The 25,681-nt window shown below is 55.5% G+C and overlaps 1 protein-coding gene across 1 annotated transcript; it reads right to left on the minus strand.

The window, feature by feature from the left end:
• Window positions 1-107: 107 nt before the first annotated feature.
• Window positions 108-8,666, minus strand: ZNF628 (zinc finger protein 628). The gene is made up of 2 exons (XM_060288397.2): window positions 7,188-8,666; window positions 108-3,415 (listed from the first exon to the last, which is right to left on the minus strand). Exon 2 carries the CDS (start codon window positions 3,408-3,410, stop codon window positions 270-272), a length of 3,141 nt encoding a protein of 1,046 aa, XP_060144380.1. The 5' UTR covers window positions 3,411-3,415; window positions 7,188-8,666; the 3' UTR covers window positions 108-269.
• Window positions 8,667-25,681: the final 17,015 nt, after the last annotated feature.

Consider the following 25,681-nt stretch of genomic DNA (forward strand, 5'->3'; position numbering starts at 1 on the left):
CCCACATAGGAGAAGTGGCTGGCCCCAAGACGCAAAGCAAGTCACCTGCGAACCAGGAAGCAAGACATGAGACTCCAAGTTCCCAAGTGGTGGCTATGGCCATGACAGTGATCTCCCAAACCACAAATAAAACAGAACACAGGAGCGGAGATTCTGGTCTTTATTAGCAAGCCCAGCCTGCAGTTCCCCTCCCCCCAGCTCAGCCCAGCCCAGGCTGACAGTGAGTCGGGGTCTCTGTGTGGGGCGGGAAGGGGTACCAGTGGTTCTACTCAAAACGTGTGCACCAGCTGGACTGCGGGCAGAGTCTGGACAAACTGGATGGAGGGTAGGCCCTGTGGGGTCATGCCCCCAGGTGCAGCTCCTGCAGGGACCACTTGTACCATCTGGGAGGCAGGAGCCGCAGGGACGCCCGCGGGAGCAGAGCCTGGGCCAGGTGGTGGTGGGGCCAGCAGCTGCAGCGCAGCGGCGCCTCCCCCAACGCTGCCATTCTCCAGCAGCTCGGTGGCCGGGGCACTGCGGATAATGAGCAGTTTCTGTCCCGTTGGGCCAGGGGTTGGCGGCTCAGCCAGCCCCGAGGGTAAGGTCTCTACCTCCTGCACACACAGCTGGGTCTGCTCCCCATCAGCCCCGCTCAGCACCAGGACACTCTGCAGCCCCTCCTCCGTCTGCAGCGTCTCAAAGAGCACATCCTGGACCACACCAGTGCTGGCCTCACCGTCACCGGTCTCCCCCGGGCCGGGGTCCGCCAGCAACTCCTCCGCTGCCCCACTCTGAACCACCAGCAGATTAGGCGCCTCAGTGGTGACGGCTCCCCCACTGGAATTGGACAGCTGACCCGTTACAGGCTGGAGCTGTACCGTGGTCACCTCCTGGGCCGGCTGGAGCTGGACCGTGGTCACCTCTGGGGCCGGCTGGAGCTGGACCGTGGTCAGTTCCGGGGCTGGCCGAAGGGGTTGGAGCTGGACCCCGCTCACTTCCTGTGGCCCTGCCTCCCCAGCCCCCACATTCTGCAGAACTATGAGGCTCTGCGCTCCCGCGCTGGCCCCGGTGTTGCTCCCTCCCTGCACCCCTAGCCCCCCAGGGCCTGGCAGCCAGACTACTCCAGCCCCCTGCCCAGCTTTCCCCACTGCCCGTGGGCCCTGCCTTGCACCGCTGCCCCCACCACCAGTACTGGAGGAGGGCAGCAAGATGAGCTTGGGGGGGGCGGGGGGAGGCGGGGGTGTGGGGGGCTGGACGCTGCTGGGGATCAGCTGGAGGCCCTGAGCAGTCTGCACCAGGAGAAACGTCTGGGAGTTGGGGGCTGCTGGGCCAGGGGGCGGGGCCTGGGCCGTGACTCCTGCCACCTCTAGGGAGAGCGTGGCCTGGAGGTGGGGTAGAACGTGGACATCTTGGGTGGCGGACGGGGCTGGGGCGGCAGCCAGTGGGGCAGGGGGCTGGGGGCCGGCGCCGGGGGCTGCGGGGCCAGAAGCGGCATTGGCCGGGGCATGCGTCCTCAGGTGCCGCTGCAGGTAGGCGGCCATGACAAAGCTGCGGCCGCAGATGGGGCAGGCAAAGGGGCGCTCGGCCGAGTGCGTGCGCTGGTGCAGCAGCAGGTTGGACGAGTGTGTGAAGGTCTTGGGGCAGAGCGGGCAGCGGAAGGGCCGCTCGCCCGTGTGCACGCGCTGGTGCTGCCGCAGGTTGGAGGTCTGGGCGAAACTCTTGCCGCACACGCCGCAGGAGTGGGGCCGCTCGCCCGTGTGCACGTGCCGGTGGCGCCGCAAGCACGACGTGTTGCGGAAGGCTTTGCCGCACTCCCCGCAAGCGTAGGGCCGCTCGCCCGAGTGCAGCCGCAGGTGGTACTGGTAGTGCGACGACCACTTGAAGGTAAGGCCGCACTGGCCGCAGGTGAAGGCCCGTAGGCCGGTGTGCACGCGCTGGTGGATGGCCAGCAGCGACGAGCGCTTGAAGGCCTTGCCACACTCGCCGCACTGGTAGGGCCGTTCGCCCGTGTGGTCCCGCAGGTGGTAGCGCAGCCCCGATGAGCCCTTGAAGGCCTTGCCGCACTCGCCGCATTTGTAGGGTCGCTCCGCGGAAGCCGGGGCGGGCGCGGGCGCGGGCGGGGCGGGGACGGGGGCGAGCGGCTCCTGGGGACAGGTGACTTCGGCAGCCTCGGCCTGGGGGGGCGGGCGCCCGGCCGCTGCCTCCTCCACGTGGCACTGCTGGTGCGCCAGGAGGCTGGCCAGCTGCGGGAAGGCGCCGTCACAGCTGCCGCAGCGGAACGCCTGCCCGCCGGCCGCCCCGTGGCTGTGCTGGTGGCGGGAGAGGCCGGCCACCGTCCGGAAGGACTTCCCGCAGGGGAGGCAGGCGAAGCCAGGGGCAGAGGCGGCGGGAGGGGGCTGCGGCAGGGGGGACGGCGGGGACAGTGAGGGCGGCGGGGGAGGGTCGGCCTTCCGCGGCTCCGAGGGCGCGTCCGCGGGCGGGGGCGGCGCCTCCGGCCCGGGACAGGGCTGGTGCTCCAAGAGCAACTCCTCGCTACCGAAGCCTAGCTCGCAGCCGTCGCAGCGGTACACCAGCTCCACCGTGGTCTCGGCCGCGGCCAGAAAGAGCTCGGGCACCACGGGCGGGGGCGCGGGCGGCGGGGGCGCCGGCGGGCTGGGGGGTTGGAGGGGCCGCTGTAGGTAGGTCTCTGAGACCAAGACCTTGCCGCCGGGCTCCCGCGGCGGAGGGGCGGGGGCGGCGCCCGCGGCGGGGGCGGCGGCGCTGCCGTGGGTGCGCTGGTGCAGCAGCAGGTTGGACGAGTGTGTGAAGGTCTTGGGGCAGAGCGGGCAGCGGAAGGGCCGCTCGCCCGTGTGCACGCGCTGGTGCTGCCGCAGGTTGGTGCTCTGCGTGAAGCTCTTGCCGCACACGCCGCAGGTGTAGGGCCGCTCACCCGTGTGCACATGCCGGTGGCGCCGCAGGCTGGACGAGTTCTTGAAGGCCTTGGGGCAGTCTGGGCAGGGGTAGGGCCGCTCGCCCGTGTGCTGGCGCAGGTGGTACTGGTAGTGGGACGACCACTTGAAGGCCAGGCCGCACTGGCCGCAGGTGAAGGCCCGCAGGCCAGTGTGCACACTGCGGTGGATCTGCAACAGCGACGAGCGCTTGAAGGCCTTGGGGCAGTCGGGGCACTGGTAGGGCCGCTCGCCCGTGTGGCCCCGCTGGTGGTAAAGCAGGGCCGAGGAGCCCTTGAAGGCCTTGGGGCAGTCGGGGCACTTGTAGGGACGCTCGCCCGTGTGCGTGCGCTGGTGGTGCAGGAGCCGGGACGACCAGCGGAAGGACTTGCCGCACTCCCCACACTCATACTGGGCCGTGGGGGCAGGAGCTGCGGGGCCCGGCTTTTCCCCGGCCCCCTCTGCGGTAGAGGCCGGCGCCATGTCCGCGTGGGAGCCGACCATCACACCTGAGGAGGGATTCTGGGTCAGGCGAGGGCGGGTGGTCCCCCCACCTCCGCCCACACACCGGGTTATCTCAACCCCAAACCCATGGGCTGGCCCTGTAAGAGGCATGGGACACATCCCTTAGGATTACGGCTTCCTAGAGTCCAGGTCAGCTCTGGCTGGAGAGGCTTCCCACGATGGAAGGCTTTGGGTGCTAAAAGGGAAACTTATGGCAAATTGGGAAGAGCTGGTTACCCCCCACCACCACCATGCCAGCCATCTCCTCCAGGAGGCTGGACCACTGGACGTGGCCTTTATGAGGCCAGGTGCTGCCTTTCCGGCTATGTTCAGCCCCTCTAGAGACAGGCAGTGTCTTTGAAGAAGGCTGGGGTCTCTAGCACGCGCTTTGGATCCTCTGGTCCCTCTAAAGACCTCCTCCCCATCCTGCCTCAATACCCGCTTCCGCTGCCATCCCCCAAACCTTTCACTACAGACAAAGCCTCTGTGAGCATCCGCTCTCCACCGCCACTCATCCTGCTCCGCCACTCCCTCTTGGGACCCTAACCCAGAACCCCTAGGTTCAACCATATCTACCACCCATTGATCCTGTGGGCTCTGCATCCTCCGCCCCCTCATCCACACCCTCACTGCCCCCCTTATACAGCACAGATGCTGCTGGTGACTGGAAACTGGCTGGCCTCAGCCTCCTTTTGCATTCATGCCCAAGGATCTCAAAGCTCCCTCCCCAACACCCTGCACTGCTCCTGCTGCATTTCTCTGGTCCACTCACCCACCCCACCAGGTGATACTTGCCTCAAATCTCTCTCCTATCCCCTCTTGCTCTTAGCAGGTGACCCTGCCATTGATCTTGTCGCTGAGAAAATAAAAGCAACCAGAAGAGAACATTCCCATCTTCCAACAACTACACTGGTGGCTCTCAATGGGGCAGTGGAAGCTCCCTCGACCACCATCACCACGCCCTCCACCCCAGCAGACATGTGGCAATGCCTGGAGACTGTTCTGGTTATCTGGCTGTCGACTGGAGGAGCAGGTGCCCCTGGCATCTAGTGGGCAGAGGCCAGGGATGCTGCTCAACGTCCTACGATGCACACTACAGCACCACCCCCAACCCCAAACAGCAAAGAACAATCAGTTCAAAATGCCAGTGGTGCTGAGGTTGAGAAACCCTGCACTACCCCCTCCCACCTGCCTACTTCTGGGCCTAAAGGCTCTGACTTCCCACCTACAGTGATTCTCCTCATCTCCTGGACCGTTCCCATCAGTGTACCCACAAGCCAGGTCTCCCATCTTTGTAACTTTTAAAAAAATTTTTTTGGCTGCGTTAGGTCTTCATTGCTGTGCACGGGCTTTCTCTAGTTGTGGCGAGCAGGGGCTACTCTTCGTTGCGGTGTGCGGTACTCTCATTGCGGTGCCTTCTCTTGTTGTGGAGCACGGGCTCTAGGCGTGCTAGAGCGCATGGGCTTCAGTAGTTGTGGCACGTAGGCTCAGTAGTTGTGGCTCGCAGGCCCTAGAGCACAGGCTCAGTAGTTGTGGCACATGGGCTTAGTTGCTCCGCAGCATGTGGGATCTTCCTGGACCAGGGCTCGAACCCATGTCCCTTGCATTGGCAGGCGGATTCTTAACCACTGTGCCACCAGGGAAGCCCTCCCATCTTTAAAAAAACAAAAACCCTTCGCCCCACTTCCTCCTCCAGCTATGGCCTCATTTCTCTCTGTCTCCTTGCAGCAAAGCAACTTAAAAGTGCCATCAATACATGCTCTTTCCCATCTCAAACCCTGTCAATCAGATCCTCCCCCAGCCCCCTCCACTCATGGCCTCCTAGTTGCTAAAGCCAGTGGTCTCTGCTCAGTGGTCAATGGACGCCTTATTCTCTCTCTCCTTAAACCAGTCCCCTTGGCTTCTGGGATACCGCGCTCCTCACCTGCCACCCTTCTCAGTTTCGGGTGCTAGTCCTACTTGTGAATGTAGGAGAGTCCAGGGCTCTGTCAACCCTCCTATTCTGTATCCACACTCTCCCTGGAAGCCCCCACCCACTCCTGGGACTTCACAATCTATAAATTGGACAATTCCAAAATTGATCTCCACTTGATACCTGTCCTTTGAAACCTACACCCCTGCTAGACTATGCCATTTGGATGCCTAATGGACAACTCAAACTTAACATGCCCAAAACCTAAGTCCAGTTTTTGCTCCTGCTCTCTCCCCTCTCTGTCCCCCACAAATATCTCTTTCACTCCCAGTCTGCTCCATCTCCAAAAACACCTTTATTCTTGCTCAGGCCAAAAGTCCCAGGGCATCCTCACCTCCTCTTTTTCTCTCACTCTCTATGACCAGTCTGTCAGCCGATTCCCCTATTCGAGCAGGAGCATCCTTGGAATCTGGCCACTTCCCACCAAGTCCCCCATTACCACCTTTTCCTAGGGCACCAACATCTCCCTCCTGGGCAACTGCAACAGCCTCTGACAGCTCTCCTAGTTTCCACCCTTACTCTTCCTAACCCCAGTCTGTTCCCAACACAGAGGCTGAATGGAAACTGCCAACACAGACAGACCATTTCATTCCTCTGTGCTAAAGCCTTCCACTGCTCCCATTTGAGAGCAGAAAACGAACCCCTTACAAGAACCTTCAGACTTCCCACGGCTTATGGCTTCCTTCCCTCCCTGACTGTCCTGCTAGCCTCTCCAACCCTCAGAGCACCATGGTCACAGGGCCGGGTCAGGCATGCCCACTCCCACCTGGGGGCCCACACAGGCCCCTGCCTAGTACCCTCTTTCCTCCAATATCCAGTAAGCTCCCTCCCTCACCTCCAAGTCTTTGCTGAAATGTCATCTTGGGGAATTATTCCCTGACCACCCTACCTAACTCTGCAACCCCTCCCAGCATGCCGCATTCTCTTTCCTTGACTTATTTTTTCTCTTCATAGGGCTTATCACCTTCTAACCTACTTTATAATCAGAGTTTCCCAGCATCAGCACTGTTGATATTGGAGCTGGACAGGGGGCTGTTTCCTGCATTGCAAGTTGGTTAGCAGTATCCCCGGCCTCGGTCCACTAGATGCTAGTGGCATCTTGTTCACTGTTGCATCCCAGCGCCTAGAATAATATCTGGCACTGAGTGAGTACTCAGTGAACATATCTTGAATGAAAGAAAGCTGGGCATCCCTTTGCACAAGCCGTAAAGATTCCCTTTAAAAAGATGAGCGTCCCCTTTAAAATATAAGCAAATCCTTTTAAGAGGCTATCCCAGGAAGCTGCACGTGTCTTTCAGAAGGCCGGCATTCCTTAAACAGGAGACATCCGTGCTCTGAAAGAGCCGGGACCCATCTTATCTGGTAAAGAGCACCCTCTTCAAAAGGCCGGGCCACACCCTTCCAATCAGGCCCGACTTCCCCTTTAAGAGGATCCTGCTCCTGCACAACCATCTTCACCTTCTCTGAGCTAAACTAGGGACTGCTTTGAAGCCACTAGGATTCAGAAGCTTTTCTTTCAGTACCTGGGACACTGTCACCGGCCTTTAAAGAGACAATTTATTCTCGGGGGGTGGGAGGCGGGGGGGTGATGGAAGCGGGAAGCTCTTTATAAACTGCACAACCTGCCCCGCCCCTTTAAAAAGCAGCCCCTTGCCCTTTAAAGAGTCGAACCGGCCCGGCGGACAAAAGTCGGAGGTGAAGTAGCGCCCTTCCCTTTAAGGCATCCCTTCCGGTTTCACGTTCGCCGTTTCCCCAACGTCTCCGCCCTCCGGTCCCTCCCCCACCCCCTCCCTCCGGTCTCTCACCTGCGGCCCCGACCGGGGAATGAGCTGGGGAGACCCAGGGCCTTCCCGCGGGGATCGATGGGAAGGCGGGGCCCCTGCAGCGGCGGTGTAGGAGTGGGGGCCGGGGAGGGGGCGGGGGCACGCTCCCTCCCAACGGCCCCCGGCGCGAGGCACCCAACCTTTATCGGCGGCCTCTCGCGCACACAAACCCCGACGTCGCCGTCAGTGCGTCAGGACGCCACGTGCGCAGAGGCCCCGCCTCCGTACCCCCCATTGGCCGCCGGCTGTGGCGGCCCTTCCTGGCGCAGGCGGCGCGAGGCATCTTGGGAGTTGTAGTACTGTCGGGACCCCGACCACTCGGGCCTTGCGGCGGTCGCGGGGGTCGGCCTAAGGCCGGGGAAAGCTGGGTTGGGATGCAGGGTCGCACGTTCCCCTTTATTAGCATCGACTCCCTCTCGTCTGTGGTAGAATCCTCTCCCGCGGCGCGGTTCCCGAGCAGGCGTCGCCCACCAGGGATGTGGTCACTCCTGGCCTGGCCCCACGACCAGGCCCTCGGGGCTCCCATTTTTTCTCCCGTTGGGGAAACTGAGGCCCGCAGTGCTTCCTGCCCCGCAAAGGTACCACGTGCTTGCGGTTCCCGGGCGTCTGTTGCATTCTCGCTAGTGCGGCTGTAGCGGAAACTGGGCCCTGCTATGCAGGGGGCTGCCCAGGGCACCAGGGACCCCTGCCTTCTTCGCAGCCTGGGGGCTTAGGGGAAAACGGGGCTGTCCTGAATCCCCTCTCCCTCCTTCCATGTTCAGCTCTCACCAGCCGCGGCCTCTAAGTCAAACTGACTTTTCTGCGAGTCATCCAACTAGTTTCTCAACCATGGCACTGGTGACATTTGGGCGGGTCTTTCTTTACTGTGGGGGCTGTCTTGTGCCTTGTAGGGTGGCTAGCAGCATAGTGGCCTAACCCTAACCCACTAGAGGCCAACAGCCCTCCTCGCCACCCGGCTCCCCTCCACCACACGTTATGACAGCCGTCTCCAGACCTGGCTGCAGGTCCCCTGGTTGAGAACCACTATTCCAAGGCAACCCTCTTCAGCCTGACAGCTACCCTTACCGCGCCCCTTCTCAACTACCGGAAAGCCCCTATGCTAGGTGGGGTCCCATTATATGCTCAGCGGCACTCATCTCTGTTCTAGGACAGACGGATGGGGTCTGACTTTGCCACCCAGGTGTCCCCAACAACCAACAAGGGGCTTAATCAGAAGCAGACGGCACTCTGTTGAATGAGGGAATTTTTACAGCCTCCCATACAGTTTCCCAAGGCCCCCAGGCAGGCTGGGACTCAGGCGTGATCTGAGTTGTTGGACCTGTCCCTGCCCCAGGCAGGCTGGGACTCAGGCGTGATCTGAGTTGTTGGACCTGTCCCTGCCCGGCAGGGTCTTTATGAAATCTGCAGTGAATTCATGCATATAAAACCCTTGGCTTCCAGCTCAACCCAAACGTTCCTCTCACTTCAGCTTTCACCTCCCCTGCCAGAAACGAAGCTGCCAGAGGCACTGGGGGCGGCGGGGCGGGGGTGGGGTGGGGGAGGGACACCTGAGGAGAGTTCTGAGCTGTTAAGGAGTAAAGAGGGGAAAGCTAGGAAGAGGAGAGACCTGCAGGCCCTGCCCCCTGGGGTCTGTATCCAAGGCTTCGCAACACATCAGGCTCTGGTCGCTAACAGAGGCTTGGGGATGGAGGGAGGATCCCTTATGAGCAACTGGCTCCCGCTCTCGAGGCCTGGTGCCTCTGGGGAGGAAAACAAAAGTGCAGATTTGACAGGCTCATTTTCAAGACAGCAGGGACAGCCCTGTGGTGTGAGTGATGGGACGCTAACACCGTGTCTGGCTTTCCAGGGACACGGCCGGGAAGAGGAGTTGTTCCCCCATCCATCCCTGAGCTGGACCTCTCACGGAGCCTTGTATGTGGAGTCCTCTGCAGCTGACACAGATATCATAGAAAGTTATCAGAGGCACCCAGTCCAGATTCTGTAGTGTCCAGACTCTCAGTCCTTACCCAGGACCCTCACCAGATCTTGCCCTAGGAGCTGGGATATAGCAACGGGGGTTGGGAGGGGGCAACAAAAGTTCGGTCCCAGTGAGTTTACAAAATCTACAGGGGGTGAAGGGTGGCAATAAACAAGACATAATAAATAACACGCATCCCATGCTATGCGCACACACAGAAAGATAGATCAATGGAACAGGATAGAAAGCCCAGCGATAAACCCACGCACATATGGACACCATATCTTTGATAAAGGTAGCAGGAATGTACAGTGGAGAAAGGACAGCCTCTTCAATAAGTGGTGCTGGGAAAACTGGACAGGTACATGTAAAAGTATGAGATTAGATCACTCCCTAACACCATACACAAAAATAAGCTCAAAATGGATTAAAGACCTAAATGTAAGGCCAGACACTATAAAACTCTTAGAGGAAAACACAGGCAGAACACTCTATGACATAAATCACAGCAAGATCCTTTCTGACCCACCTCCTAGAGTAATGGAAATAAAAACAAAAATAAACAAATGGGACCTAATGAAACTTCAAAGCTTTTGCACAGCAAAGGAAACCATAAACAAGACAAAAAGACAACCCTCAGAATGGGAGAAAATATTTGCAAATGAAGCAACTGACAAAGGATTAATCTCCAAAATTTACAAGCAGCTCATACAGCTCAATAACATAAAAACAAACAACCCAATCCAAAAATGGGCAGAAGACCTAAATAGACATTTCTCCAAAGAAGATATACAGACTGCCAACAAACACATGAAAGAATGCTCAACATCGTTAATCATTAGAGAAATGCAAATCAAAACTACAATGAAAAAACAACAACAACAACAACAACAAAAAACTACAATGAGATATCATCTCACACCAGTCAGAATGGCCATCATCAAAAAATCTAGAAACAATAAATGCTGGAGAGGATGTGGAGAAAAGGGAACACTCTTGCACTGCTGGTGGGAATGTGAATTGGTTCAGCCACTATGGAGAACAGTATGGAGGTTCCTTAAAAAACTACAAATAGAACTACCATATGACCCAGCAATCCCATTACTGGGCATATACCCTGAGAAGAGCAAAATTCAAAAAGAGTCATGTACCAAAATGTTCATTGCAGCTCTATTTACAATAGCCCGGAGATGGAAACAACCTAAGTGCCCATCATCGGATGAATGGATAAAGAAGATGTGGCACATATATACAATGGAATATTACTCAGCCATAAAAAGAAACGAAATTGAGCTATTTGTAATGAGGTGGATAGACCTAGAGTCTGTCATACAGAGTGAAGTAAGTCAGAAAGAAAAAGACAAATACCGTATGCTAACACATATGTATGGAATTTAAGAAGAAAAAAAAATGTCATGAAGAACCTAGGGGTAAGACAGGAATAAAGACACAGACCTACTGGAGAACGGACTTGAGGATATGGGGAGGGGGAAGGGTGAGCTGTGACAGGGCGAGAGAGGGTCATGGACATATACACACTAACAAACGTAAGGTAGATAGCTAGTGGGAAGCAGCCGCATGGCACAGGGATATCGGCTCAGTGCTATGTGACCGCCTGGGCGGGTGGGATAGGGAGGGTGGGAGGGAGACGCAAGAGGGAGGAGATATGGGGACATATGTATATGTATAGCTGATTCACTTTGTTATAAAGCAGAAACTAACACACCATTGTAAAGCAATTATACCCCAATAAAGATGTTAAAAATAAATAAATTAAATAAATAAATAAATAAATAACACGTATCCCATGCTATGTGCTGCTAAGCGTCTCAGAGAAAAAATACAGCAGGAGAGATGGGCGTGGGGGCATGTCTAGAGCTGGGGCAGTGGGTGAAGGCTTGATGTGGGACTAAGCAAACATCTGGACATACGCCTGTCCAGTCCCCAGGCATCCTTTTTTTTTGGCCGCGCCACACAGCACGCGGGATCTTAGTTCCCTGATCGGGGATCAAACACCAGGGATTGAACCCACGCCCCCAGCAGTGGAAGCGCAGAGTCTTAACCACTGGACGGGCAGGGAAGTCCCCCCAGGCATTCTTATTTCTGGCCAACAACACCCCGCCCCAGGTACTTTTCCCAACCCCTCCCACTAGATCAGGCATCCCATCCAGCCCCAGTCCCTCTGAGCCCCCTGCCTTGCCAGCCAGGTGAACCATTCTTCCCATGGGGGACAGGGATGGGAGTGGGCACTGCAGTCTTTGAAGGTGGCCAAGACTACCTACCCAGCACTTCCCTGGGCCCAAGTTTGTCACTCACGTCCCACAAGCCCTGTGTGCACGTGGGGGTGTCTCTGCATTTACCCCCAACCCAGCCAAAAGGATTGGCAAGGTCTGCACCCCCATCCCAAGGAAGTAGTCGAAGGAGAGGAGAAACCCTGGTAGGAATTGGGGAGCCTGGCCCTTCCCTCTTCTCCACTCTCCCTCACCCATCCCTACCAGCCACACTCCAGGTAGTGGGGGACGTGTGCCAGGCTTCTGGGGCACTCCAGCTCCAAAGTGGCTCATCCAGGACCAGAGTCTGGGCCCTGCCCACTCTGATTACAGAGTGTGGAGGGGGCTCGGGTCCCACTCACCGTGCCCCCACCAGTGCTCCTGGACCCCAGACACCTGAGCCTTTCGGCCAGCCTCCCTTCCCTCTAGAAGTGGGGGTTGTCCTGCTGTGTGGACATTCGATTCTGGTTTTGGCCACTCAGTCCAAACCTTGGTGACAGCACAGCCTGCACTCACTGGAGAAGAGAGGATTGGGGTTGGGGACACCTCTCCCTGGAGCAGCCCTCACCCAACCCCCCAGAGGAGGTGGCTGGGGCAAACAGGACTCCCAAGGCCAGAGACTAAAAATAAAATATCCTACAGACGTAGAGACCAAACGTATGGATAACAAGGGGGAAAGTGGGGTGTGGTGGTGGGATGAACTGGGAGACTGGGACTGACATATACACACTACTATGTATAAAATAGAGAACTAATGAGAACCTACTGTAGAGCACAGGGAACTGTACTCAGTGCTCTGTGGTGACCTAAATGGGAAGGAAATCCAGAAAAGAGGGGATATATGTATACGTCTGGCTGATTCACTGTGCTGTACAGCAGCAACTGACACAGCAGTGTAACGCAACTCTACTCCAATAAAAAAATAAATAAATAATAAAATAAAATATCCTTTTTCACATAAGTGGAGTAAAAAGAGCAGAGATACACTTTAAGTGTGGGGGAGGGTAGGGGGCAGGCAAGAGAAGTCCCCAAGTCACAGCTGTCAGCTGTCCCAGGAAGAAGGAAACAAGGGGCCAGGCTGTGCCTCCCACAGACTGAGGATGCTCCTTTCCAGCATCTCTAGGGGTTCTCATGGGGTGCCCGAGCCTGCCCTGCCCTGCCAGGCCTCTCCACATGGAAGGGGCATCATCCTCAGTTCACTGGGGTTGGCGGGGCAGTAAATAAAGGCTCTCTGAAGGTTCTTGGCCAGGCACAGAGCTGGAAGTGATTCCTGCAACCAGGAAGGGACTTAACTGGGGGTAAGGCCGGGGTCTCCAGCCCCAGGGTCCAGCTCCAACCAAGGCCTATCTAGCGAGTCTCACATGCACGTCAGAAGCCCATGGAGGCTGCCCAGGGCATGGGAGCCAGAGGAGACCCCTCACCCAGCCTGGGGGGAAACTAGGGCAGACTCCCTGGAGGAGGACAGTTCACAGGGTCCCATCTGTGTGGGGAAAACAGACCCCTCTGTTTGTTTTTTGTTTTTTTGGCTGCGTGGCAGGCGGGATCTTAATTCCCCAACCAGGAATGGAACCCAGGCCCTCAGCAGTGAAAGCGCGGAGTCCTAACCACTGGACCACCAGGGAATTTCCTAGATTTCTTTCTATATGTAATATATATAATCTCTCTAGATAGACTGATAGATAAATAGATAGATAAAGATAGAGCCTATTGGTTCTGTTTCTCTGGAGAACCCTGACTAATACAAGAAGATTTTCCTGGGTGGGCCTGATCAAATCAGGCAAGATCTTTAAAGCTGGGTCTAGAGGTCAGAGCAGTGGAATATCAGTGATTCTCCTGCTGGCCTTGAAGACACCAGCCTCCAAGGGTTCTACAGATGCAAGGAAATGAATTCTGCCATGCGAGCTTGGAAGAGGACCCTGACCTCAGCCTGCACCTTGATTGCAGCCTTGTGAAACCCTGAGCTAAGGACCCAGCTCAGCTGTGGTGCCTGGACTCCTGACCCACGGGGACTGTGAGAAAATTAATGCACGTTGTTTTACACCACTGTGTTTGTGGTAATTTGTTATGCAGCACAGATAACAAATACACTTCTTGTGTTGGTTTGCTTGGGCTGCCATAACAAAGTGCCACAGGCTGGGTGGCTTAAACAACGTAAAGTTATTTTCTCACTATTCTGGAGGCTGGAAGTCCAAGATCAAGGTGTTAGCAGGGTTGGTTTCTCCTGAGCCCTCTCTTCTTGGCTTGCAGATGGCCACCTTCTCCCTGTGTCCTCACATGGTCTCCCCTCTGCACCTGTCTGTGTCCAAATTTCCTCTTCTTGTAGGGACACTAGTCATATAGGAGTAGGGCTCACTCTACTGACCTCATTTTAATTTAATTACCTCTTTAAAGACCTTATCTGTGAATACAGTCACATTCTGAGGTATGGTGGTTAGGACTTCAACACATGAGTTTGGGAAGACACAATTCAGTCCATCACTCTTCTCAGAAGAAAAGATGTAAGACAAATACGACAGTGTTGGCCCCTCTGAGTTATGGGCTGGGGACACGAGGAACCTGCCACCTGTACATTTTTACAATAAATTTTATGGGGAACAAAGTCCCTCTTGGACTGGGTGAAGAGAGTGCTGCAGCATAGCAGGGTGGAGGCAAGGAGGGACAAGCCTTGTTTGGGCTCCCAGCCTGGCCCTGTCACCTCAGTTTCCCCCCCACACACACTGGAGAGGGATGTAGGGGCAGGGTCAGCGAGGCCTGCAAAGGAGGTTTGGGGCAGGGCCCTGAGCTCCGGGAACTACCTCTGTCCCAAACCCTCCATGGCTCCCCATCACTCTTGCCCTCATAACCCAACTTCTGCCTAGCCTACAAAGCCCCGCAGGTCTGGCCCCCATCCACTTCTCTGACTTCACCTCCTCTCATCGCTCTCCCTCTCTCACTCCCTTCAAGCTTGCTCCTGCCTCAGGGCCGTTGCACCTGCTGTGCCCTCTGACTGGGAAGCTCCTGGCTGCTAGCTCTTCCATTAAGGTTGCAAGACAATTATAACCTTCTCAAAGAGGGCCTCTCCAACTGAAGTAGCACCCCTGCCCCATCCGGCCTCCAACTTACTGTCCAGTCTCAGCATCCTCACAGCACATCCAGAACCATAATTTCTTGTTTACAGACGTCTCCCTCCCAGACTCCTACAGGGACAGACGGTGCTTATCTTGCTCACCACTGCATCCGCAGCTTCTGCACACAGCAGGTGCTCCATAAATGCTTTTTTTTAAAAAAAATTTATTCATTTGGCTGCGCTGGGCCTTAGTTGCGGCACGCAGGATCTTCCCTGAGCGAGCGGGATCTTTCGTTGCGGCATGTAGGATCTCTTATTTTTTTTTTAGTTGTGGCATGCGGCATCTTTTAGTTGCGGCACGCGGGATCTAGTTCCTTGATCAGGGATCTAACCCCGACCCCCTGCATTGGGAGCGCAGAGTTGTAACCGCTGGACCACCAGGGAAGTCCCCATAAATGTTTGTTGAATGATTACATGCGCCCCACCTACCCCCAATTCCAAGGGCTGGGATAGGAGAAAGGAGCCTGTGAATACCTTCTCATACCTGCAAGTGCAGGTCCTCAACAAACATCAGATGAAGCCAGCCCTGACCTGTGAGCAACTCTTATCAAGATCGAAAACAGGGGGAGAAGGGCTCAAAAGTGGGGGCCACACCTTGAGGACACTCCAGCGGGGAGTCCCAGCACCAGCCTGGGACGTTGGCGCCCCCTGGTGGAACATCCCCAGGCCAGACCCTGCCGGCCGGCCGGTGGCCCCCAGTGTATTCCAGGCTGGTCTGGCGCTGGGACAGAGCTGGCCAGCAGATGTTGCCCTTGGCTTCTGATGGCTTGGATGAGCCCACTCCTGGAGCTGGGTTAGCAAAGGTCATGCCCCAGCCATGCAGGGGTGGCCCCCTGCCTGTCCTGACCTCCAATCCTCCAGAGACCTCCCTCCTAGCCTCTTGCCAAGGGACCCTGGGCCCTCCCCTCTGGGCCTGAGAGCAACAGGACAGGAAACCTTCCATGCCAACCCACAACACTACACGTATGTCCAGGGGACACACGGTCACACACACACACACACACACACACACACACACACGAGTCTGCCCAGACCAAGACAGAGAGGCAGTCAAAGTCTGAGAGACACTCGAGAGGTGGTGAAAGGGACAGAGACGGTGAGAGAAGCCAGAAGCACACGAGTGGTGGGAGGCGTCATCAGAGACACAGTGAAGAGGAGAGGGCTGCAGACAACCCAGTGAGGGGCAGGAGAGCCAGGGGGCAGAGGAGGAGAGAGCAAGGGGGACGGAGAGACAACACCAGAGCTGGTGAGAGTCACAGACAGACGGAGAGTCACAGGGGCCGGGGGCGGAGCACAGGGGGCCCGTCACGTCCCCACACCTGTGTCCACGCTGCCCTGTCCTCAGCTGTGGTGAGGCGCATGGGTGGTCCTTGACGTCTGGTCCACCCGCTGCTACTGGCCTCACTGATTGCAGCTCACAATACACTCCCAAGGGACTGGACCTCTGGCAACCTCTGCCTGGTGGTCCCCACCCTGAGCCCTGCACCTGGCTGGGCCTCTGCCACGGCCACTGCCCACCGGGATGCCACCGCTGTGCCGATGCTGCCTTTGGCATTGCTGGATGGTGCGCGGGTCTGGGAAGCAAAGGCCTGATCTCGGGCCTATGCTATCTCAAGTTCAGACCCCGGCCTTGCCACTTCCTCGCTGTGTGAGCTTGGAGAATTTCCCCTCTGCGCTACCTTCTTATCCCAGTTTTACCAGTGAGGTAATGGAAGATGGAATCAGGACACAGGATCTCCCAAGTGGTGGCAAGGAGTTTTGTTTTGTTTTTTTAAAAATTATTCCCTAACATTACACTATATCCCATTTGATAGCTCTCATTTCAAAAGGACTCCTTGGGACTTCCCTGGTGGAAGTGGCTAAATATCTGCGCTCCCAATGAAGGGGGCCCGGGTTCGATCCCTGGTCAAGGACCTAGATGCTGCATGCCGCAACTAAGACCTGGTGCAGCCAAACAAACAAACAAACAAACAAAATATATATATATATATATATATATATATATATATAAACAAAAGGACTCCTATGTTGGGAATTCCCTGGCGGTCCAGTGATTAAGACTTCGTGCTTTCACTGCTGAGGGTGCAGGTTCAATCCCTGGTCAGGGAACTAAGATCCCACAAGCCGCCTGGCCGGGGGTAGGAGGAAGGACTCCTATGTATATTCTCTTCTTGAGCCAGAGTCTTTTATAATTTGCTGCTGATAATTTTATCAAGGTCATTTGGAGGACAAAAAGGTTATTTATAATAGATCTTAGAAATAATATACTTTAGTATTTAACAACTATGAGAGCTTTTACAAAGTTCTTAGTTTCCCTCCTAAGGGTTTTTTCCCCCATGTGGGTTAAATCCCCCAGCACAGCTGCCTGTGACTTTGGGTGACTGTGTGCCCGGACCTCAGTTTCTCCTTCGGGAAATAGGGACACTGATGCCTTCCTGTGAGTGCCCAGGGGCAGGCGGCCTCACCGAGGTGCAGCATATCAGGCACTGGGGAACCCTGGGGGAAGCTCTCGCTGTTCTGTGTCTCTCTCCCTGCCTGCGTGCTGGGGGCGCCGGAGGCAGCCCCAGGCTCAGCCTCAGTGGCTGCAACCACTGGCCCAGTTAACGTGGCCTTGAGGGGAGCCTGGGAGGAGCCATCACTGGGGCCAAGCCTCTCCCTCTGTGCCCCGCCTCAAAGACGCCGACGTCCTAACCTGCAGAAACTGCAACTGTGCGACTTGGGGCGAAAGGGACTTTGTAGGTGTGGTGGAGTTAAGGATCTTCAGAGGGGGAGATGATCCTGGATTATGCAGTGAGTCCTTATAAGAGGGAGACAGGAGGGTCGGGGCCAGAAGGAGATGGGGCAATAGAGGCAGAGGGCAGGGCGATGCACTTTAAAGACGGAGGAGGGGGCCACAAGGCAAGGAATTTGGGAGACCTCTAGAAGCCAGAAAAGGCATGGGAACAGATTCCCTCTAGAGCTGCCAGAAGCAACACCTTGACTTTAGCCCGTGGGACCCATCTTGGACTTCTGATCCCCAGAACTGCGAGAGAGTCCCTGTGCATGGTTTTGGGGTTTTTAAAAATTTATTTATTTATTTATTTATGGCTGCGCTGGGTCTTTGTTGCCGTGCGCAGGTTTTCTCTAGTTGCGGCGAGCAGGGGCTACACTTCATTGTGGTGCACAGGCTTCTCATTGCGGTGGCTTCTCTTTGCAGCGCATGGGCTCTAGGCGTGTGGGCTTCAGTAGTTGTGGCTCGTGGGCTCTAGAGCGCAGGCTCAGTAGTTGTGGCGCACAGGCAAGTGGGATCTTCCCGGACCAGGGCTCGAACCTGTTTCCCCTGCACTGGCAGCTGGATTCTTAAACACTGTGCCACCAGGGAAGACCCTGTGCATGGTTTTAAGCCACTAGGTTTGCGACAATGTGTTAGGGCATCCGCAGGACGCTCATATACCTCCCGACACAAACCCCCAATGCAGTCTTCTCAGAGCAAACACTGAGACACTCCCTCCTTCCCGCACCAGCGGAGACCAGGTTCCCCCACTCTGGCCAACACCCTCCAGAGGCAAGAGGACCCCACTCCCAGCCCCAGGAGCCAGCCCCTCCTCCCTGCCACGTCCCAGCCCCCCGGAAACACAAGGGCCCCCAAGTCCCCCAGTGAAATGCCTTGGGGGGAACCATGCCCATGTTTTCTTTTCCGCTCCTGCCACAGCCTGGCTGTCACCCATGTCACCCACCTGAGCAGCGAGGCCCATACCACAGGTGTCCCCCCCCTCCCCTGCTCACTCAGAAGCTCGGGTATGAGATGAAACGCAGGGTTTGGGGGTCAACCCTCCCCCCCCGAAGCCAGCCCCTCCTGCAGGCTGGAAGACCTCGGGCACTGGCAAGCTGCTCTCTGAGGCTGTTTCCCTGGGACGCCAGGCCTGGAGCAGAGGGAGGCAAGGAGGCACGGGCAAGTGGGTCTGGAGGTGGGTGGATGGATGTGGGAATGTCTGCCCACAGCGGGGGCTCCCAGCATGCCCCCTGGGGGCCACCTCCCCTCCTTCCCAGCCGGCACCCAAGCCTCCCACCGCCCCTCCACTAGCCTGCAATCATGGCTCCTCCACGCTAATCACTGCTATCGCTGCGGTTGACTCTGCTCCTGGCCTGCTTCCCTAATGAGGGCTTTGTCCCCTTAATTGGCCATCTCCAGGAGCTTTTCTCTGGCCCCCCACCTACACTGCACTGTCCCAGATCGCAGGTCCAACTATGTGCTAATTGGGCCCTTGGGGGACACACAGAAAGACCCCTCCCCTCCCTGCCCCCTTGCCTTCCTATATCAGACCCCCACCTACCGGTGCCTCAAACCTCAGGGATGTTCTAATTGCCCAGGCCCTGCCTCTGCCAGCCCGGGGAGGGCCTTTCCCTGCAGAGCCCACCCACCCTCCCAAAGCCCATCTCTCTTCCTGTCCCCCACCCCCCAGCCCTGAACCTACAGCCCTGGCTGCTCCTTGCCCCTCAAAGATTTGGGGGGAGCTACTCCAGATCACCCTGGCCATGCACCCCGGGGCCCGTCAGCCTCTGGAATCTCCGAGCCCGGCCCCCGGGAGCTGTATGCCTTCGTGACTGGGGCAGCCGCCTATGTGCTGCGCACCCTGCACCCCCGGCAGACCCAGCCCCCCAAAAGGAGGCCCAACCATAGGAGGTTCCTTCACAACCAGATCTGCAGGGGAGGGGAGCGGGGTGGGAGGGGAGCCGTTGGTGTTGGGGAGACCAGGCCCAGACCGAACAGAGAGAAGTGGACCCCGGAGCTGGATGCAATCAACACCAGTATGCATTTACTGAGTGCCAACTGTGCGCCAGGCCCCAGAGACCCATCAGTACAAAGCAGACAAAATTCTCTGTCTTCATGGAGCTCGTGTTCCAGTGGGCAGGCCAAAATAAAGAGACGAATGATACGGTATGATGCTACCAAGTGGAGGAGCCTTGAAGACACAGTGCTGAGTGACAGGAGCCAGACACAAAAGGCAACCTGTGGTATCATTCCATTGCTGTGACATATCCAGAACGGGCAAATGCACAGAGCCAGAAGGCAGATTAGTGGGTGCCAGGGGCTGGTGGGGGGCGATGGGGAGAGACTGCTAATAGGTACCGGGTTTCCTTCCAGGGTGATGAAAAGTTCTGGAACTAATTAGAGGTGGTGGTTGCACGACATCATGAATGTACTGAATGCCAGTGAATTGCACACTTTAAAATGGTTCATTTTAAGTGATATGAATTTTACCCCGATTTTTACAAACAATATGGTGTGTTCGAAGGTGATAAGTGCTGCGGAGGGCATGCTGGGGGAGGGTTGGTATTTTAGGTAAGGTGTCAGGGAAGGCCTCACTGAGGAGATGACATTTGAGCAGAGACCTGAGAGAGGTGAGGGAAGGAGCCCTGTGGATGTCTGAGGAAGAGCATACCAGGAAAGGGACAGCACGTGCGAAGACCCTGAGGCAGGAACATCCCTGGTGTGTTCCAGGGCAAGTAAGAAGGCTGGGGTGGCTGGAACAGAGTGAAAGGGGAAGGGAATTAGGTTCAAAAGAAACAGGGCCCTGATCGTGGAGACCTCATGGGCCTCTGGAGGGACTTGGGCTCTGGGCTGGGATGTGGTACAATCTGAAAGGATCCCTCTGGGTTTTGAGCGGAGATCAGATTGTGTAGAAGGCTACTGCAGTGATCCAGGCAAGGGATGATGGTGGCTCAGATGATGGGTGGGGGACTGGGCTGTGGAGATGGGGTCCGACTCTGGGGCTTTTTGAAGGTAGCGCCTTTCTAACCCACACACCACACTTGGCCCCTCTCCCATGGCTCCCCATCGCCCTCAGGACAAAGGCTCTGCCCTAGTAGCCCCTGTTCGCCTTGCCAGCCTCAGCTCCCCATCTAGCACTTCACCATTCAGCCTCTGGGCCTTTGCACATGCTCTTCCCTTTGTGGTACAATGCGGTTCCCTGTCTCCAGGAATGTGGATGGAGACCTCTGTTCCTTCAGGTCTCTGCTCAGCCTGTCCCCACTCTCACACCCACCCAGCACCATCCCACCTTGCCCTGTGCTCTCCCCTCACCCTCTGACAGTAACCATTTTTTGAGGTTGCTGTGTGCCAGGTACAGTGTACTAAGGCCTTGCCATACACTACATCACTTAATGCTCCCAACAAACTCACACTGTAGGTTCTGTCTTTCCCCTATATTACAGCCAAGGAAGCTCAGAGAGGTTCAATGACTTGTCCAAGGCTACACAGCTAGACAGTTGATACAACCCTAGGCAGTCTGAATCCAGAGCCCATGCTCTGGACCACTTTATAGTTCTGCCTGGATATAGCATCTCAGGGACTTGATGATGATGGTGATGAGGAGGAGGATGGTGGTGATGGTGATGGTGACAGTGATGGTGATGATGGTAGTAAGGATGATAATGGTAATGATGACAGTGATGGTGATGATAATGAGGATGATGGTGATAGTGGTGATGGTGATGGTGAGGATGATGGTGATGGTGATGGCGATGATGGTGATGATGGTGATGGTGGTGATGATGGTGAGGATGATGATGGTGATGATAGTGATGGTGATGCTGATGATGATGGCGATGGCGATGATGGTGATGGTGAGGATGATGGTGACGGTGATGATGATGGTGATGATGATGGTGATGGCAATGATGGTGATGGTGGTGATAATGGTGATGATGATGGTGATGGTGAGGATGATGGTGACGGTGATGATGATGATGATGATGGTGATGGTGATGATGATAGTGATGGTGATCGTGATGATGATGATAAGGATGATGGTGATAGTGGTGATGGTGATGGTGAGGATGATGATGGTGATGATAGTGATGGTGATGGTGATGATGATGGTGATGATGGTAGCTAAAATTTATCTGATACTTAGTATGTGCCGAGCACTGTTCTAAGTACTTCAGTTTTAACTCCCCGTACTCACTTACAGTGAGTATGAACTCATTAATCCCTGACAGTAACCCCAGGAGGTAGGTGCTTTTATAATCCTCCTTTTTCAGATGAGGAAACTGAGGCACAGAGAGGTAAACTGACTTGCCAAAGGACCTGCTTTTCTGTAAGTAGGTGGCTCCCCCCAGCCAGCCCAGGACCGTGCCTCAGGAGGTCGTGGAACCAAATTTGAGTAAATGGGAGCCCGGTTCAGCCTAAACACTGCCCCCATACTGCAAGCCACCTTCCACCAGGATGCCCAGCTGTGGCCACACCCAGAATGCTCACCCCGCACACACACATACACCACTGAAGAGGAAAACACTCATGTCCCCAAACAGGGTCCAGCCCTGTGTTCCTGAGCTGGCCTCCCAACTCCTCTTCAGCCTCCTCTGCTCAAGGACCCCTCCCCATCTTCAGCCCTCCCCCCAATCTGGACCCTGTGATAATGCCAGCCTCTGGCCTCCCAGGCTCCCTGTCTGTCCTCCCTGCTCCCCAGGGCCAGCTTCTCTGCTAGAGCATCCCAACCTCCCCACCCCCATGCCCGGTTCTACCACGTGCTCCCCAGGGACACAGGCTGCCCACCAGTGGCCTTGAGGGCAGCCCAGGTAGCTCTGAAGCACATTCCCCTCAGCACTCAAGCTCAGCCTAGGAAGATCCAGGTCAGAGACAAGCTCTCCTCAGCATCTTCCCACCCACGCCCTCCTCCTCCCTCCAGGTCCGCTCAGGCCCTGCTCCCTCAGGAACCCCCTCCCACCCACGCTATGAAATTTTAACTTTTTGTGAACATTTTTCAAACCCACAGAAAAGTCAAGACAGTTGTCTGATGCAGCAGTTCTAAAAAGGTGGTCCCCTAGGCTTCCCTGGTGGCGCAGTGGTTGAGAGTCCGCCTGCTGATGCAGAGGACACGGGTTCGTGCCCCGGTCCGGAAAGATCCCACATGCCGCGGAGCCGCTGGGCCCGTGAGCCATGGCCGCTGAGCCTGCGCGTCGGAGCCTGTGCTCCGCAACAGTGAGAGGCCCGCGTACCGAAAAAAAATAAAAATAAAAAATAAAAAGGTGGTCCCCAGATCAGCACCACTAGCACCTAAGCATCACTTAGGAGTGTGTTAGCAATGCAAATTCTTGGACCCCACCCCAGAAACTCGGGGGCCCAGGAACCAGCATTCCCACAAGCCCTCCAGGTGTCCTTCCTGTTGTGCACTGAAGTTTAAGAGCCACTGGCCTATTGATCTCTCATGTAACATCACTTAGATTTTACTGTCCATAACATCTTAGCCTATTTCTTTCATCTATATGTTTTTAAATAAGTTTAAAAGTAAATCACAAATGTCACGACTCTTCAGCCCTAAACACCATTTATCCTTACTTTGTTCAGGTCAGGGACCATACGTGGCATGTAGTTGTTATGAAACTTAAATCAGTCCCCCGCCCCCACCCCCGCACCCCCTCTGTCATTTAACCTGACCTCCCATTACTGAAAACTTTCCCTGGGGCACTCAGAGCATAACTATCCTCCTTGGCATCAAAGACAGTGTTATAGTGGCAGCTCTCACTAAATATAGGAAAATATATATAACATTGGGCTTCCCTGGTGACGCAGTGGTTAAGGATCCGCCTGCCAAGGCGGGGGACACGGGTTCGAGCCCTAGTCCGTAAGACACCACATGCTGCGGAGCAACTAAGCCCGTGCACCACAACTACTGAACCTGTGCTCTAGAGCCCGCGAGCCACAACTACTGAGCCCATGCGCCACAACTACTGAAGCCCGCGCGCCTATATCCCGTGCTCTGCAACAAGAGAAGCCACCACAATGAGAAGCACGCGCACCGCAAGGAAGAGTAGCCCCCACTCGCTGCAACTGGAGAAAGCCCGCGTGCAGCAACGAAAACCCAATGCAGCCAAAAATAAATAAATTAAATAAATAAATATAAATGTAAATATATATATATATAATTCATCATTTTGAACATTTTAAAGTGTACAATTCAGAGGCATTTTGTATATTCATAATGTTTTGCAACCATCACCTCCACCTAGTTCTGGAACATTTTCATCAACTCCAAAGGAGAACCGGTACCCATTAGTATTCCCTCCCCATCCTCCCCTCCCCGCCAGCACCTGGTAACCACCAATCTACTCTATGTTTCCAGGGATTTGCCTATTCTGGACATTTCACATAAACAGAGTCATACAATATCAGATACTTTTTTTTTTTTTTTTTTTTTTTTTGCGGTACGCGGGCCTCTCACTGTTGTGGCCTCTCCCGTTGCGGAGCACAAGCTCCGGACGCGCAGGCTCGGCGGCCATGGCTCACGGGCCCAGTCGCTCCACGGCACGTGGGATCTTCCTGGACCGGGGCATGAACCCCTGTCCACTGCATCGGCAGGCGGACTCCCAACCACTGCCCCACCAGGGAAGCCCTCAGATACATTTTTAAATAAACCGTTTCCTGGAAGTTTACCATAGTACAAAAAAATGAACACATCAACCGTGTGGAGTTTAATGAATTTTCCCAAAGGGGCCCCACTGACGTAACCAACACTCAGATCCAGGAACAGGGCATTCCTTGTCCCAGAGACCCTGGTAGTACCTCCTTCCCATGAACCACACATCCTGATTTCTCTCACTGTCGATTGCGTTAGCCTGTTTTTGAACTTTATTTAAATGGCGTCACGTATCCACTTATTTTAACTCACCGCTTTTGTTCAACATTATGTTTTTGCATTAACCTGCTAGAACTTCCATAATCAAACACTACAGACTGGTGCAACAGAAATGTATTGATACTTTCTCATGATTCTGGAGGCTGAAGTCCAAGATCAAGGTGTCGGCAGGGAGAGGCCTCTCTTTGGCTTCACACGTGGTCATCCCTCTGTGCGTCCTAATCTCCTCTTGCTGGATTAGGGACCATAGTGATGATGTAATTTTAATGTAATCACCTCTCTAACGACCCTGTCTCCAAATACAGTCACATTCTGAGGTCCTGGGGGTTAAAACTTCAACATATGAATTTTAGGGGGACACAGTTCAGCCCCTAACAGTTTGTGAGATCCGTCTGCATTGTTACTGAGGGGTTAGGAATACTGGGGGGAGACCCGTGCAATGGCTATTACAATCATCCAGGTGGGGGAAGCTGGGGACTCCAACCAGGGGTTAGTGGAGATACTGAGAGGGTTGGTGGAGATGCAGATTCATAACTACTTAGGCAGTAGAATCCACAGGGCATCATGTTATAGTCACATTGCCAGCCCACAGTGCACCTTTGTGTGAAAATTTTGTTAAAGGCACCCCTTCCTTAAGACATTTTTTACTTTTACATGTTGGAACATAGTCATATTAAATCTAAATGTCAAAAATGTGCGTAGTGTTGGACGAGATGTGCTGCCTTGTGCAGTGCACAAACCCCACAGCTGTTCAGAGCTTCCCTATGAATGGGGTTAAAAAGATTACATTGTCAGACTCATGAAAATGGACCCAGGGGCAGAGACATTAGCACAGAGAAGAAAAATGTGGAGGGATAGAAGGGACAAATCACTCCTGGGATGGCAGATAGGAGGGGAATCCTTCGTGGTCACCCAGCTAATGCCTGGCTCTCTCTGCAGGCAGTTTGCCAAGATCGAAGCTGCCACCCAGCGCCTGGCCATATCCATCCTGTCCCAGGAGGCACCTCCCCAGAGACCGCCACCCCAAAGGCCACCTCCACCACCTCCATCCCCCTTCCTGGGGGTGGCCTGTGATGTGGCCCCCACTGGCCCCAGCCTAAGTCTCGCTGCCCTGGACGCCTCCACCCACGACCTCTTTGAGGACATTGTGGTCCCCCCAGAGTGTCCCTCAGCGTCATCTGACCTGTCCCACTGTGTGCTGGGCCAGGCGGACCTGAGGCAGGACCCACACTTCTATGACCCCCTGCTCCCTACCCTGCATGCCCTGGGGGGATGGGAGGGAATGAGCTCTCAGCTCCTGAGGGAGGTTGGGTGGGCAGGTGAGAAGTGTCTTGTGCCTGCCATTCTCAGAGGATCCCTGAAGGCTGGGGGACCCGCTCCCCATGACACCCAATCACAACCCAGCCCAGGCTCCCAGACAAACCAGTCTGCGGCTCCCTCCGTGACAGTTCTTCAGCCACCGCCCCCCCAGGAGCCCCTTGTCCCATCCACTACCCTCCTGGCAGCCTGTGGGAATATGAACCAAG

The sequence above is a fragment of the Globicephala melas genome, chromosome 19 (assembly GCF_963455315.2).
Source record: "Globicephala melas chromosome 19, mGloMel1.2, whole genome shotgun sequence".
Lineage (NCBI taxonomy): Eukaryota > Metazoa > Chordata > Mammalia > Artiodactyla > Delphinidae > Globicephala > Globicephala melas.

Coding starts and splice junctions, on each gene's coding strand:
- ZNF628 (XM_060288397.2), bottom strand. CDS start 3,410: ATGGTCGGCTCCCACGCGGACATGGCGCCGGCCTCTACCGCAGAGGGG.